This window comes from Tigriopus californicus, chromosome 12 (assembly GCF_007210705.1).
Source record: "Tigriopus californicus strain San Diego chromosome 12, Tcal_SD_v2.1, whole genome shotgun sequence".
In the NCBI taxonomy this organism is placed as follows: domain Eukaryota; kingdom Metazoa; phylum Arthropoda; class Copepoda; order Harpacticoida; family Harpacticidae; genus Tigriopus; species Tigriopus californicus.
The window spans coordinates 5,275,663-5,292,629 of NC_081451.1; the positions used below are offsets into that span (position 1 = coordinate 5,275,663).

The 16,967-nt window shown below is 39.4% G+C and overlaps 1 protein-coding gene across 1 annotated transcript in view; it reads left to right on the plus strand.

Annotated features, from left to right (window-relative positions):
- LOC131891343 (voltage-dependent anion-selective channel-like) overlaps nt 1-3,811 on the plus strand; it is a 4,826-nt gene extending 1,015 nt beyond the window's left edge. Inside the window, exons 2-4 of the mRNA XM_059240867.1 lie at nt 932-1,471; nt 1,545-1,617; nt 3,316-3,811. Coding sequence (XP_059096850.1) covers nt 932-1,471; nt 1,545-1,617; nt 3,316-3,407 — 705 coding nt within the window. The 3' untranslated portion in view covers nt 3,408-3,811. The remainder of the gene's footprint in view (nt 1-931; nt 1,472-1,544; nt 1,618-3,315) is intronic.
- Nucleotides 3,812-16,967: the final 13,156 nt, after the last annotated feature.

Here is a 16,967-nt window from a genome sequence, read left to right on the forward strand (position 1 = left end):
CTACAAACCGTGAAATCCCCCAGCGCTTACTTACGCCTTCACATTTTTAGGGCGTTAGTCGTTCTTCAAAATAAGAATGGGTTAGCTTGGCCAAAAAGAGTAATTAATTGCCATACCCTTACTCGTCATAAAATGTCATGGCGTTACTCGTTCCACTTACTTCTACTCAAATTTTAGATGACGAATAGTTCAGGGTTTTTTTCCCCTCATCAAGACTTTACCTCGATAAATCAATGGTTATTAATTCATTCTAAACAATACTAAAATTTGTAGTTTTCCTGCCACCATATTACACCAATAAGCATTGATATTGTATATTTGCTCTCATTCTTGGCATTATGGAAAAATCATTTTTTCCAAACTTGAACTGCTTCAGCTTTATCAATCATATATCAATATCATGCTTCCACCATGCCTTTTTGAAAGTTGAAACTTGGGAGGCGAAAGGCATATTTTAGAATTCAAAAAACATATATTCAGGGGTGAGGATTTTTTCGTTGGAAAAATCAACTTTGAATCAAGAGACGTAAACAATGAAGCACTGTTAGGATTACACTAAGATTTGAAACCACAAACATTCATTGTTGTTAAAAGCAAGCACAATTGTCTGCCCTGAACCTCTTTCTTTAGGCTAAATCTAAATATAAAAGTATGGAAATTTCTGTTAAAATTGCCTAAAAGCTTCAAGTTAAATTATCAAGAGAAATTAAGTGCCACTCTGGAGCGTGAAAAAGGGATCGAGTAACGAGTATTATTATTATTTTTTTTTGGCTGGGGGGCGGGGGGGTAGTCGTTACCAATGCAGCATTTTGAATTGAAATGTAATGGCTGTTTTTCGAAAACAGGCACGAACTCCTGTAATTTCGTTAGTATCGCCGTGTTTCTAAAACTTCTAAAACCCCATGCATCCACCTATCTGCTCGCTGATTAGGAAACCGGCAAGATGACGGGTCAATTGGAGACCAAGTACCGCTTCAAGGAGCACGGTATCACCGTCACCGAGAAGTGGAACACGGACAACAACCTGTTCGCCACGGTGGACTTGCAGAACGCCTCCATGAAGGGTCTCAAGTTGACGCTGGACTCGTCGTTCTCGCCCGCCACTGGCAGCAAGAACGGCAAAATCAAGGCTGAATACAAGCACGACACCTTGGCCGCCCAAGCCGATATGGACATGAACATGGGCGGGCCCCTGGTCAACGCCTCGTTGGTCTTGGGCCACCAAGGCTGGCTGGCCGGCTACCAGATGGCCTTCGACTCGACCAAGTCCAAGATCACGCGCAACAACATCGGCTTGGGCTACGCCAAGGGCGACTTTGTGTTCCACAGCAATGTCAACGACGGACAGGTCTTCAGCGGATCAGTCTACCAACGGGTGAACCCGGCACTCGAGACGGGCGTTCAATTGGGCTGGACCTCGTCCAACAACGCCACCCAATTCGGCATTGGCTGCAAATATAACCTCGACCGAGTAAGAATGACAGGCGTACATGTGAGATCTGTCAAGGTGGTTTTAATGGGCGTGTTTTGTTTGTGTCCTCCAGGATGCCTCCATTCGTGCTAAGATCAACAATAACAGCCAATTGGGCTTGGGTTACCAACAACGCTTGAGGGAAGGTAAGTTGAAACCGTGAACCACTGGAATGGGGTGGACCCGGAGGCTAAGGGCGAGAACTCGTATTTCGCAATCGAGTTCAGCGCATTGCGTTCTTCTTTAAAGGTCACGACAATTATGTATTTCAATTTTTTAATTCAATCAAATGGCAAAGTCAAAAGTTATGGCCGCTCAAAGATCACTACATAATTTCTTCCTCTCTGCCTTGTGATGTGTTGCACTTTGAAAGAACATTGATCTTGATCCAGTTGCTTGATCAAACTGAAGACTAAAACATTTAGTTGTAGTGATCTACAGTTCGTCAGATTTGAAAAAAAAAATACATTAGTACCCTCACAAAATGTTGGTTCGCGACCCTAGCCTCCCCATACATGTTCTAGTTCAACCATAGCGAAGCAACAGATACCATTTTTTTATCCATCAGAACGAATAAGCTTGTGTTTTCACTGACCTACAAGGTCTATCGTGTAATCTGGACAAGTTTTTGTATTTGTTTCAATTTTTAGATATAGTTACCCACGGTTTTCAAAGAGCCCTTTTCTTGCATAGACCCACAATAGCTGAAAATGCTTTATCATTAGATTTGGTCGTTTCTTGAAGACTTTGTTGAAACTGAGGCTTCATTGAGTTTAGTGAAATTTTCAGGGACTCGACCAAGTGTCTTTTGAATGGTTCTTAAAAAAAGTTCAAAAAATCTTGCTTTTTTTTGAAGGTTTTTAATATGGTTGTATAACCTAGGTATGCAAGAAAAAGAAGAAGACTCTTTCATTTTTTGTGACATTGAAAATCGATATTAATTGTGTGGAAATTGAATTAAGATATAACCAGCATTTTGGAGCTCAAAACGATGAAATTTGGACAGTTAATTCCCATGTCACGAAGTAGTAGTGTAATAGATGATATCATAAATTATAATCAAGTGCTAGTTAAATGTTCTCCCAATTGTCATTGAATAGGTTTTTGAAATTTTTAGTTTTTATAAAATATTTAGGCATGGAAGTTTTTGAAGTGGGAGAGAATGCCATAAGGCAATAAAATAAAATCAAGGTTGTTACCTATGATTTTCTAAGGCAGAAGAATCTCGAGACGAGTTTGGGAATTTGCGTCTAAACCTTAAAGGGTATTTTTACCACTGTGTATCCTCAGCTCAGTTTGAGAAAAAGTAACTGATTACTGCCAGATATATGGCCATAAAGTTGGTTTTAAATAGTGGTCAAGTCCGTGAGTGTTTTCTACCACATCTGCTAATAAAAAACAGAGTGCTTTGGGAGTAGAATAAAAAAGGAGGCCTAAGAGAGGTTTTTGGTTGTGGCAGAATATTTTCATGGTTTTGTCTTGCTAAAATGGTGCTGAGCTAATTCTACGTACGGTATCATCGAGTTTCACACAATTGCCAATAAATGGTCGGATAACAATTTCAGGAGGCTATTTCTCCAAAGCTTTTACATTTGCCATTATTACAGTCTTGGCCTAGTCAACATGATTGTGTGAGGGACTTTTTTTGGAAGGTTAGAGTGTTGTAGTGATTCAGGTTTACATCGAATTCGTGCTCGAAACAAAAACGGGTTAAAAATGGACGGTTTATGAAATGTTCCATCTGCCATTTTCTTCCTTCAGAGGATTTGATGTCGAGTGGTTAATTGACGCTAGCTAAAAAGAAATAAGATATCATAATGTCGTCTTTATTCTTTCTTCCACAGGCATTACCATCACTCTCTCCACCCTGATTGATGGAAAGAACTTCAACCAAGGCGGTCACAAGTTGGGCGTGGCTCTGGAAGTGTCGGCCTAAACAGACGTCGAACAGAATTGCGGTTCCTTCCGGACTAGTGCTGCTAATTAGAACTCCTATGTACTACTACAACAACAACAACAAAAACAACATTGCAACGTGTTTCCTCTTTTATCACTTTGTTAATTTTACGTACGTCCCCTGCCCCAAATTGAACATCTTTCAACGGGAGACATGCTTACTTTCTTTGATCCAGTGGGGACGCTTGACGCGCACATTAGTCTTTGGGGAGAGCCTCTGGAATGTTCAGAATGGTGAGGACGTCCTTTATCATTATGATCTGGCCTGCTGGTCTTAAGTGACCCACAGTTAAATTTCAAACTTTCTCGCCTATGTATAATTTAGCTGCTGCTGCATTTGCCAGGACACTAGTTTGGAATAAAATCATATTTTTTGTTCACCAATGCATGTATCCCGGTTTTTTATTTGCAGCCAAACTATTCACGGGAGGTTGCTAGAATTGGGTTGCTAAGAAACGGTGAGAGCTAGGAGAATCGAACGTAAGGTATACAGTCCAGTTTGAGCATAGAGATATTGTATGATGTAGGTAGAATCAGATTCAGGTTTAGAGTTTAACTTCACATTTTGATACACCGGTAGTAGTTTTTAAATACGGTTGGAAACCTTGACTAGAAATATAAGTTGGCGTGTTCAGGTGTGCAACCTTCTTTAAAGAATCTATTCTTTAACTATTGTAACCAAATAAAGCAAAACTGTTCTCAAGTTTTATTGCCTACTTGCACCTAATCAGCATCATGTTAATTGTCGAGTCCACTTACTTGTAAGAATAAAGCTTTGACACAAGAGCCCAATAAATAAAACGGCAAGCTATGCAATTCCTTTGGGGAACTCGTAAGAATCTTCTTTAACCGATTCTCAAACGAAATTTTAGAGTCCGATTTTGGTACTTTAGTTGCGTGATTACAAAAATGTGCCATTGCGTTGGATGGAAGCTTTGTGCAATCTTTATCGCAATTGGTTTCTTTTTAGGAATAGATCACGGTAAAATATGCGAAACTGATCACAAAGTTACAACTTGTAGGCATGAAGCCAATGAATTGATACTCTTTTCAACCACCCTGACAGTTTTCATGAAGTCCCACATTAGTTACTTTCAAAATAACAAGACCAAGCCAAGCCGGCCTCATGCATGATTTGTTCTATGATTATGAACAATTGTTATGCTTAAAGTTGGAGATGGCATATTCAGCTTCATACATGTGTACCTACATAGCAAACATCCAAAAAAAAGCCTGGTGGACTTATGAAAAGAGGTTTGTTTACCTTGTTCCTAAGAGTAAGGCCTATAGACATGTTTGCTCATGTAGTCATGGTCAATCATCTTTGACAAGCTATAACACTATTTTAATTGTGTGAACTGAGAAAAAGTTCTTTCAAATTAATTTACAAAGATGGTGGGTGGTGGTTGTCACATTTTAAAGACAGAGATTCAAGCCTGACTTGTTTCACCCATCCAAATACCGGTCTGATGTAGTTTCATTATATTAGCACTTAATCCATTCCTGTCATCAAGCCAGTCTCTAGTGGATCTTTTTTGGATATCTCACGGTGTTGAGGGTGGCATGATTTTGATCTACTCAATGCTAAACTCAATTCCATCACAAATGTCATCGGGATAACGCAAATAGTATCACGGAACCTCTTATGGACGCATATTGGTTCTCTCCAAGCGAGGTGTCAAGCTCATGATTTTTTTTGTTGCCCAAAGTAAGGAATGTTTTTGACATTGAATTGCAAAAATCAATGTGAGGATCGCAAACCAAACTACTGGGAAAAATGCCATTCCATTGATGTCCTTTGTGGATTGCAGGAAGAGGTTATTAACAATTGAGCTTTTGCTCGGATTGATTTGTTTGGCTTTCACTACAATAGGATACGATCGCAGCCTCAGTTTGTTTGGTTTTTTGTACCCCTTTGCGCCCAAGCGCCATCTTTCGGATATGTAGGGATGTGTCAAACGTAAAAATGCCACCGCTTTTTCAACCAACAATTGAAGTTCTGTCTCAAAGCGAGCTTAAAGTTTTACCTTTTTATCGCTTCTATCTCTATCCTTTGTTTTTTGTGTGTAGCAGCTCCACTTATTTCGACGCTATTGTTATTGACTCATGCCATAACCAAAACCTCGACACATCCCTACGTAAGTCAAAAGGGGGCGCTCAAGCGCAAAGGGGTAAACAAAGACCCCCGTGAGCATGTCCCATTGCAAAGGACTCCTGGGGCCCTTCTTTCTGATGAGAACGTTGTTCTTGGGTTCTTCGCCCTGGCTGCACAAGTTGAATCAAATCATCATCGAAAAACCTTTCAATTCAAATAGATTATCAGTTTTAGCAATCCTGTGCATATATTTAAGTGAGTGTTCAAAGATAAGTGGTACTGAACCTTTAAGTTACGCTGAAAAAAAAAATGATTAGTTTTTCAGGGATGCCAGGCTATCTGCAGAAATCCAAAGTCAATCTAAATAAGAACATGACCCTGAGAGCGGCTCTATGCGGATCTTTATTTTCAGGATCTTTATTTAGAATAAAATAATATATGCAGTGACATATTGCGTTTATCTCCAGGAATAATCAAAGAAACCTGAAATGAGCAAGATGCATTAGCTACTCTTGAAAATATGAAATTCCCAGTACCTTTCATCGGTTGATTTAATCACATTTATTCACACATTCAGGTTATAGTTATTGCACGCTAATAACCGTCTTCTAGCAGGTGGGTTAAAAACTCGATGTAGCGCTTAGCCCTGCGTAAAATTTCCAGCCGACTGAGGTGATGGGTCCTCGGGTCGTCAGGGTGAAGAGGAAGGCACAGCATGAGGTTATGAAATGCCATGCCCAGTTCCAAGGTCCTCATGTCTCCCCTTGCACACTGCTTCACAAACACTTTATTCAAGGCTGAAATGATCGTCGGGCTTTTTGGACTGCGTGCAATTGCCCCTGTGACGAGGATTCATGAACTTCAATTATGTTACCCAGCTCTTCTTGTTTTTGTGATAGCCGGCACAAAAGTGAGAAACGAAGTGAAACCAAAGCTAGTCTCCGGTTTTTTTTTCATGAGCATGAATGATAAGAATGAGAATGTGGGTTGATGTCAAAACATTTAACCCAAAAAAATGATTCTGCGGTATGTAAGCAAAGGAAGCAAACGAAGTTAGCCCTACAGTAATATTAATTACTTCTATGACATTTTAAAAGACCGTCAATAGATGGTGGCAAAACATGAAGCACCTTTTGGTAAAATTAGAGCTTCGACAATATCAAACGCATTGCCGCATATCAGGGCTGTTTCTCACTCAACCACTGGAATATGGACGGGAATAACTGGTTGATCCTCTCACCAATAAGACAATTGACATTAATTACTCTAAATTGACTACTTGTCACCTTCTTCTCATGCCATTTTAACCCTCGACCCCTTGTTCTCCAAGTAGATCTTCTTGAATTTGTTGGTGAAATTTGTCTGAGGACTTATGGTCCACCCGGTATTACCCACAAGATGCATTTTGTGTAGAGCTGAAATCTAAAATACAAACTCCAATGAGACCTCAGAGTTGGATTCTTGGGTACACTTGTCTCTTCTCTTCTGCTTTTCTGCCAAGATGGTTAAAAAGCTTCATCAAAGCTTCTAGGTTTGAAGCACTTTTATGCCTAAAATCTACCAGGCTTTGATTGGATTCTTCCGTCAACATTTCATACGACATTTGAAGTACTTTGCTGGTTGTCTTGCTGGTGAGAGGAAAGGGCATAAGCTGGTCATCGAAGAATCCAGTAAAGGACGCTCATTTTTGATAATGCGTTGACGCTCATATTTGATAATGCGTTGACTCGACTCTGAAGTGTCCATTTTCATCCCGAGCTTATCCTTCCATATTTCTGTGGGTTATAACATTATTCATTAGGCTAGGTCGAATTTCTAAAATGTTGTTGAAAGAGCGGATTGGAAAGGATTTACATGAGGAAAAAGGATGTGGAACAAAAATTAATCATTATAAAATCTCTTTATACGCACATCATGAGTATAAAGTGTTTAAGCTCCAGCACGAGAGAACTATATAATTCATACGATAACATCCGCTATCAATAAAAAGAGTGTCTTTGTGGGTTTGTTCTGCACTTTTTGGCTATATTTATTGGTTGGTTCTGGTCACTGGTCACCTTCGGCTAAAATCGCTTAAATGGCTAGTCTTACATGAGTATTTTTCGGGACGCCATCTTGATTAAGTTTCCCTGGATCCAAAGCCACATCGAGTCTATTCAATATCGGTATGTTGTAATTATTCATTTGTGTCCGTTGTCTTATAATTTGTTTTGTTAAATAGAAACCGTCATTTCGTGGACTGGATAATTGGTTTGGATTTATTCGGTGGACGCGTTTACGAGAATAGGTCTCAGCCGCAACGCCCACATTAGGGTGTACGTTACAGTCTTAATGTCGGTTACTGCAAGAGAGAAATCTCAATTGCTTGCTATTAGTACGAACATGCTCAATGGATAACTATGAAATGATCCTGAGTCCCTTTTGATGGCATTTAATTGATGGAAATTTTATGATTAAATGGAAAAGAAGGCTTCTGTTCTTCAAATGAAACTGAACTGATGTCTAGGACACTCAACGTGTAACAAAGAAAACGCCATCAATTGAGCATCAATCATGAATCATGTCCATTTATTAACACGGCTATCGTTTCTTCAAACAATATCGTAACACACTCAAAGTCTTCTTGCAAATCCACCATTGATTGTAGGGTGGTCCAACTCGTTGCAACTTTCTCTTCCACACGCCAAGGGTGAATCGCCAAAGGATTACAGAGTTATTGAAGGACACAACCATATCATCCCACTCCATGATTAACGTTCCCATGTTGAGTGGTTCGTAGTTGCGAAAATACGTCGTCGTACCAACATCCCCGGTGCAATAGCAATAAACTTCGATGATGGTCAAGACCAAAATTAACAATCCAGCCAAGATCGGCAACACTGGAACACGTTTTTGACCTTGCTTGGAAACGCGCAGATTCTTCATAATCACTGATTTGCTTGAATTCGTGGAACACTCAAGGAGCAAGGTCTCATTTGGCTCCCCTGAAGACTGGCAATCATGGGAATGGTGGCAGGAATACATGAGAACGCCACCAGCCACGAAGGTCAGCGAACATATTAGCCATGGAACGATGACCACAAGTTTCCTCCAACCTTTGTAGGAGTCTTTATCGACGGCATATGGATACTCTGTTTTGCCCATGGTGATGGTCTGCAATCGATAAAGGATCAGAAACAACTGATAGGAAACAAAAAGCCACTTCTTGGGCTGGGGACAGTTCAATTCCCAGTGGACCAAAATAAAGTTCTGACGAATTTCACTAACGCCGAGGTTAAAATCTTTCGTTTTGAAGTTTTCTTCGACATCTGCTCGGAATTATTGTCTCAGAATTTTCTACCCAACATTTTTTGATTGATGACACGCGTTGTAATTTTGGCGTGAATTTTTGGACGAAGAACAATTTCAAATTCGTTGATAGACGGGGATTAATAACACTGGGAAATATAAAATTGATGGGATGTTGAGCTTGAGCTCTGTATGAAATGGCTTATCATCCATTGTTTGTGAATGTCAAACCATTTTCTAGATTGTAATCATTCATTAATTCCCCTATCCAAGCATAATCAATAGTCCTTTAGAATCTTAATCCTTCATTCTACATACTCTACCAATTATTGAGAGTAGGATCAAAATTCAAAAAAGCTGTTTCTTTCATTTCTCCACATTGTTTCACGGAAACAGTGTTGAAAGTCTCATTTTTGTCCCGAATGAGATAATAAAGACACTTGAAGAGATTTAGATTCCGACTAAACCTGCACTTTGTGCAACAATGAAGATTGATTTAGAGCGCATTTAATTATGCGAATTTAAAAGAAAGGTTCCCAATTCAATGAGAGTTGAAACCGAGCACACGTGGATCGACCCCAAGACCTCCTATCACTGAGCTGAGCTTATTCAAAACAAATTCGTCACTGCTTTTTTTTTTGCTACACAGATCATCAAAAGTGATTTCCTTTTATTCAACAATGCTGTCCTTAAACCATGAAGTTGCACGAACCATATTGCAGAAAAGATTATCTAGAAACCGTACCACTTTATTAACACAACCATAGTTGTATCCACCCAAAATTTTCAACATTGTCATCGTTTTCTTGGATATCCACCACTGATCAGAATTCTTCAAGGAGCTCCCAAATCTGTTCACAGAGAAATATCACTTCCGTGACAAGGACCTCCATCAGGGTGAACAAATCCAAGGTATTGGGGCAATGCGTGCAAGTGCCGATCCCGTCATTTTCGAGAAAGAAGCATTGGCGGAGACCTTCGAACCAAAGACCACATGAAAGCACACTCAACACAATGACTGAGACTATGACAAAGACTGTAAGTCTAGATGTATCATGTTCCAGCGTTCCATTCGATGGTGATGTCGCATTCACAATTTGGATCACTTTTGGCGCACTTTCGTTGGAAAGCACCAATCCACGCATGGCGACAAAGGTCAGACCACATATGAACAATGGGATGACTACTTTACACGTATTCCACACATTGTTAGCGTTACTTCTAGGAAAATGGTGTTGCTGATAATGATGGTTCATGTTGGAGCTCAATCGGGGAGGGGTCGGAGTTGACTGGGGTAACATCTCCTTGTTTCCTGTCGTCGTAAATGTTCGGTGGTTGAATTCCCATTGGATGTTATCAAAGAGATTAGAGACAACGGTCATGGGAAATAAATGCGACGCCATGAGCCCTTACATATTTATTATGATTGTGACATTTTGGGCAGAAACATTCTTATTTCTTGCTGTTTATCTTCCAGTTTTGTGATCAGATGTTGACAACCAATTGAAATCAAAATTAGTTATGGTCAGTGCCAAAATTCTGGTGAGAGTCGAAGTTGACGTAATCTGGTTTCAATGTTTGTTGTGATGCGCAGGTCTGGAATCTGTAAATGATTTCTGTTTATAGATCCAGGAACTTCTCGAAATATGGACTGTGAACGAGCTTTCCGTTAGATCGGCCTACTCGTGGTCATGGCAACTTTGAGCCACGTTTCCCATTAATGTAATAACATGAGAAACGTGGATCTCTTCAATTAAAGGCAGGCCATTTTTGTATCATTTACCGGTAAAGTGATCCGTTGCAAAGTTATGTTGTCAAAAGCATATGTAGCAGACCATATTCGAAATTTATGTAGTGCTTACCGCATAACCTAGGGAACTCGGGAGATATTCTATAGTCTTGGGCTCAAATTTGGCCAGTTTCATCTATCTAACAAGATCTTGTGGTCGTATCAGGCGCTTATTTGGAATAAAGTGAACGGTTTAGATGATGAGAAAGTTTTGCTTACGTTGGCAGTCCACATCTCTACAAGTCCGCTATTGGTCACATGATGAACTCGTCGTCCAAGGGGGGGGTCATATTGGTAGTAACGAGGCTTTTCATACCAAGCCCATTTGCCAATCTCATCGGGAGATGTTAAATCTCGGACATCTAGACTATCAAAAAAAGGTGTTGGAAAATTTCAGGCCAAGAGCACATGATGGTGATTTTAATAAGTGGATTGCTTACTTAAACTAAGTTCATGATTTCCGAAGAAGGCATCGTTAATACGAAACATTGACAGTGGCGGTACCTTTTAGACATGCTACTGGTACAGTTTAGGGACCCCGGATGCAGAGACCCGCGAGGTTGCGTATTCGTCATCAAATTCGAGCGATCTGATTAGCTGCCAATCGTCAATAAACATGATCTTTGTTTGGAAACTTTCCCAACAGGAAGGTGAGTCAACTTTCTCACTTCCAAAGAGACCTAACATGTTTGTATTGCATAGGAAGGCAAAGCTTTGAATGGTTTATGATAATTATGTTATTAGATGATGTTATTATAACCAGCTTATTCTACAGCATGAAAGTGTATTTTGCCATTAGAATTGCATCAGTATGGTATTCCTCAATAAAATATAGTTGTCGCATTGATTTCTTGCATACTGCCAGTGTCAATTTGGAGTAATGCGCTTCAAAAGACGGAGAACAACCATTTCAACAAACTACATTGTTCAGTCTAAAAGGGACTTGTGTCTTGAAAGACTCAGGAAGTTCACATGCCATTATCTTAATTTGAATAATGGAATGAAATATGTTTGCAATCTAATCTTATGAAAAAATGGGTTCAGAAAGTATTTTGAAAGTAACAAACACTATTCTTAATAATCTAAAATACCATATCCATGAATCAACTTGTCTTTGAGTGAAATTTCGCAGTGCCCTTGAAAAAGTATATTCTATGGTGCTTGTCATGACAGTACTCTTTCTTATACAACGCATCAATTCAAAATCTGTTTGGAAACTTTTTAGTTCATCTGATCGCTTACTTTTCCGAAGTGGAGCCACTTGTGTCAAACCTTGCACGTCTCTGACCAGGGTCTCTAGTACAGCTTTCTATTGATAGACAAATCCTCATGTATTCAAAATGGACAAGTTGACTGAGACTCAAGCTCTAATTGCTTGACCAAATTTGGTAAATATCACGTCAGACATTGGCATTGGGTATAACATGACTGTAAAATTAAAAAATATATATATTTAGGTTATTTCTACTTTTACAAGCAAATTCGCGGAGGTTGCCTCAATTTGTGTTCCAAAAGGCTCATAACTTTAAATATCAATATTCGTGCAAAAAATGCACGGCATTGTTGAAGAAATGAAGCTAAAGGTTATGAAATTATGCACTAAATTTGGTATATGATAAACATATGATTTTAAGTATGGTAGATAAAAATCAGAGGTAGGACGGTAAAGTAGTAAGGAGTTGCGAAATCATTATTTTTTTTTTGGTTTGGTTTTTCACGGGCTTTTCTAACCGCTACAGGGAATGTAATCCCAAGTACTATTTAAATGAAAGGTTATAATTCGTCTATTTATTACCTTTCAATTTTTATATGATATTTGGTCTACCAACGAATTTGAGTTGGCAGACCGAGCTTGTCCTTGAATGTAGGGTTGATCTGGTATGCTATCTAAAAATTTGTCCAAGTCTGACTTGAAAGATGCTACCGGATCAACAAGGCCTACGTATTCCCTACGAATATCAGAGGGAAGCAAATTAAACAATGAAGGAGCCCGAGAAAGAAGAGATGTGGACTTCATTGTTCGAACTAGCCTGGATTCTCGAAGACTTGAAGGCGCTCTCAAAACGCACATTAAGCCTCTACGGTCACTAGAATTGACCCTAAACCCTGGGTTGGGACAAAGCTCATGGATACTTTTGAAAACGTACAATATCAGATACCTTTCGTACCTTCTCTGAGTACTGTACAATCCCAACCGTTCTAACCTTTCCCAATACGAGAGCTCTCTCATTCCTGTGATGTTCCTAGTGAAACATCTTTGGACTTGCTCGACCTTTTGCAAACCTGCTGAACTCATTGGAGCCCAAATGGGTGAGGCGTATTCAAGATGTGGCTGGACAATCGACTTGTACAGAGTTAGCATCGTGATGCTATCTCTGGACTTAAACGTGCGATATATCCAACCACACATTTGAAAAGCCTTACCCACCTTCAGCTGGATATGCTCATCGAACTTTCCATTATTTTGGAGGACTACACCTAGATCTTTCATAGATGAGACCTGCTCAATATCTTTACCTCCATTATCTACGAGTGGAGTATTTAAAGGAGTTGACCCAAATGTCATTGAGCGGAATTTCATTCCGTTCAGGGCCATATTACTCTCAGTTACCCAAGAGTAGATTCGATTTAAGTCCTTTGCAAGGCTACTGGAATCTTGGCCATTCCTACCAGAAACTAACTTTGTATCGTCAGCATAAGAAGAGAGACTGGCAGTGATACTAAGCTTTTGAAGCGGGGCAACGAATATTATAAACAAGAGGGGCCCTAAGATCGAACCCTGGGGAACACCTGACTTGACATCATGTATGTCACTAAGGGATCCCTCAACCTTAACCAATTGCTTCCTACCAGAAATGAAACTTTTTAACCAATTGAGAACCCTGCCTTGGATCCCAATTTCATGGAGCCTGTTAACTAAAAGCCCATGATCTACCTTGTCAAAGGCCTTGGCAAAGTCGAGATAAACTACATCAACTGATTCATGACTCTCTAGTCCCTCAATAACCCGCTCAATATGTTCAATCAGTTGGGTAACCGTGCTAAAATGTGCTCGGAACCCATGCTGGCTAGGAGGAAGGACTTCATGAATATCAAGAAATTCAACAAGTTTGAACTTCATGATCTTCTCAAACACCTTCGCAATATTCGAAGTGAGAGAAATCGGCCTATAATTACTGGGGAGCGACTTATCCCCCCCTTCAGAAATTGGAACAACATGAGCTAACTTTAGTGAAGATGGAAACTTGCCCTGATCCAAGATGCAGCGCATCAAGTACGAAAACAGCGCATCAAGTACGATGTGAACAAGATTGCAGAACATTTCATCAAAGGTCATCATCCAAGAGGCCGGATGTCTCTAGTTGAGGCCGGGTTTCGCTAGTCGAGGATGGAGGACCCGTGACCCCAATGGTGGGCCGTGACCCGGATGGAACTGTGACCTCCCAAAGCCATGAACAACCTCAACCAATTCATATCAACAAGACCAACAGACATCCCGAACCAGATTCGGATGACGAATATCATTTGTTTGATGGCCCTTTTGGTACTGGGTTGCCACTAAACCAAGACAATTATGTAACGGCACGGCATTCGGACTAACAATGATAAGAGTTTCCTTTTTTTTGACAGTATAGTCTCTTTCCTGTCATTTGAACTTTGATTAAAACGTTCGAAGTACGTTTAAAAGTACGTGAAGGGTAGCTAAAGTCATATATGTAACTCGTAGAGCCACATATTTTTATTTACATGAATTTGGTTTGGACTTGGGCATACGAACACATTGTTTTGGAATGGAATTGAAGGTTCAAAATTCAACCGCTAAGGTGAGCTGTCTTACTCTGCTAAATACGGGCCCCAAACCCCGCAAATATTAAGAGTCCTTTTCATTCTCCTCTCCCTCCTCTCGTTGCGGACAAACAGGGAGGAGTACAAGAATACTCTCTAAAATGCTTGACTTTAACATGATATTTTTCGTTGACCAACTTATTGGTGATCTACTCTAACACCATAAATACACCACCAACCCTTCTAAAAGACCTTTCAAATCCTATGAGGTTAAAATTACAAACACTTATACATCCAAATAGTGATAAACAGAGACCTATAAATGGTATACTTGCAGCATACAAGCGAGTTTTCATCATCATCTTAAAGCGTGTTCTCTCGTTTCTCCGTTTGTTTGCCGCATCTGGAAAAAGCAGAGGGCGCTTCCTCCGCTCAATTAAAAGGACTATTTGTTGGTAGATCAGATAATTTATGAATGCAGAGTCCAATGAGAATGAATTATTCTTATCTTGGACTACTCGGGATTCCATTCCCAATAGGAAAAGAATTGGAGCAAGAAATCAGCCAAAAAATAATTTTGAAATCCGAAATATTGGACATGGAAGTAAAAAAAGAAAAGCCCGTCACCACCAGTTTTTAGGGCATTTCTTGAGCTTCTGGTGCACAATATTTTTTTTTTCATATGCAATAGAATTACAGATCTGGGTCATTTATCCAAGAAATGGCATTGTAATAAAATGCCACATTTTTACTTTTAACATGCAGAGAAAACAGAAATAGCTGTCTATAGACTATTTTTGGCGCATGCTTTTGAATCCTCGATTTTCTACAATGGCAGGCGTCTAGATACCATTCTAATGTTTGAAACCAGGGGGAGCTGGGAGGATAAGTCCCAACAAAGCTCAAAGCTGCATGGGGTAGCAAATGTACTTAGCTTTGTCTTGCTTTCCTTTTCCGATGTATTGAAGCCTACTCTCCAAGATCACTTGAATCTGATATTTATGGAAAGCTTCATATAAGCATTAATGATTTAAAATAATTTGCTAACAATGTCTTCAGGTTGGCCAGATTGAGGAGAAGACCCTTTGATTTTGGTTTTTGGAAAGCAGTTTTCAATCAGTTACCTTTTTGAGCCTGCCCACAGCTACTTGTATCTTGATCTGTTTATCAAAGAATGCCCACGTCTTTGGTTTTGGCGAGCTGACCTTTGGTTCACCCTAGTTTCTAGCTACTCTCACCCCACGCGACCTCTTACGCCCAAACAAACTCTTGACTTATGATATTGAGTTTTGGAAACCTTGAAAAAAGTGTGTATGATAATGTGACTTGCGCTTTGTTATTTTGTACCTCTTCTCTCTTGAAAGGTACGCCAATTATTTCCCATGAGAGCGATGTGTTATCTTTTTTGGTTGATTTAATGTTCTGTCCCCCAAAAGATTCATAAAAAGGAAACGAAATCGCTAAATGGGAAAATATGCAAAAATATGCAGTTTGGCCAATCATTGCTTTAAATATGCAAAATGTGTGATAGCAACTTTCCCTTATCTCTTAACACGAATAAAGTAACGGCGTCACTCAAGCCCTGCATGCTATTCAATTTATCCCATATAACACAAAATCCGAAACAAACAAAAGAGAGAACATAATCAAAGGTCAAAAATGGCAAATTGCTCCCAGTCCAAGCAAAGTTGAACAAAAGTTTGTCCCACCAATGATTTGCTACAATGAAATAACACCAAGGTATGACAAAACTGTTACGGCAAAGCCGACGCCCTATAACTGACTTTTAAGTACTCAATATATTTAATCAGAGGATAGTTACGTCTTTTGCCAAATACAAAGCTGGACACCTCATCAGAAACAGAGAGGATTTACGTAGTGCTTACTAACCAGCCCCATCAAAAATACGGACAATTTGGCATATCTAAACATTTTTTAAAATCGTCATGGTCGGTCAGAGAGGCATTTTTTCCTGTTCTTCACTTTTATTAATACCAAAAGAAATATTTCTCCGTTATTCGATCTCGAAAACAAATTAGCAATTTATCATTGCATATTTGTATTCAACTGACTTTCTTTGCCAAACAGGCCTGATGATTGAAGTAGTCTGCTTTGAGCTATGATTAACTTTTTGAGTATTAGTAATGTTTTAACTGACCAACAATGAATTTAAAAAGTAGATGCAGAAAAGAAAGAAAATTGCAGAGGGTTATGAAATTTTGGGGAAAATATATGACACTCTTAACTCAAATAGATGTGCATTCATTCAGAATAATGTGAAACATCACAGTCTCCAAGGCACGTATGTCAACTCCAGAACGATTTTTCTTGGAGAAAATGTCACATTAACGGAAATTTTGTTGAAATGGGCGGATTTTTGTCCCAGATTGGTGGAAGTCATTTTGGCATTATTTGATTTTTTTTAAAGCGGCCTGACTATTAAAACGTTTGCTACCACTGTTTGCAACATTCGTGATCAATAGGGCGGGTAAAAACATTGTACTAAAAACGACCAAATATTTACAGTATATTTAATCGAAAAAGCTGCAAACATTTAAAAATATTTAATACCCAAATGCGTA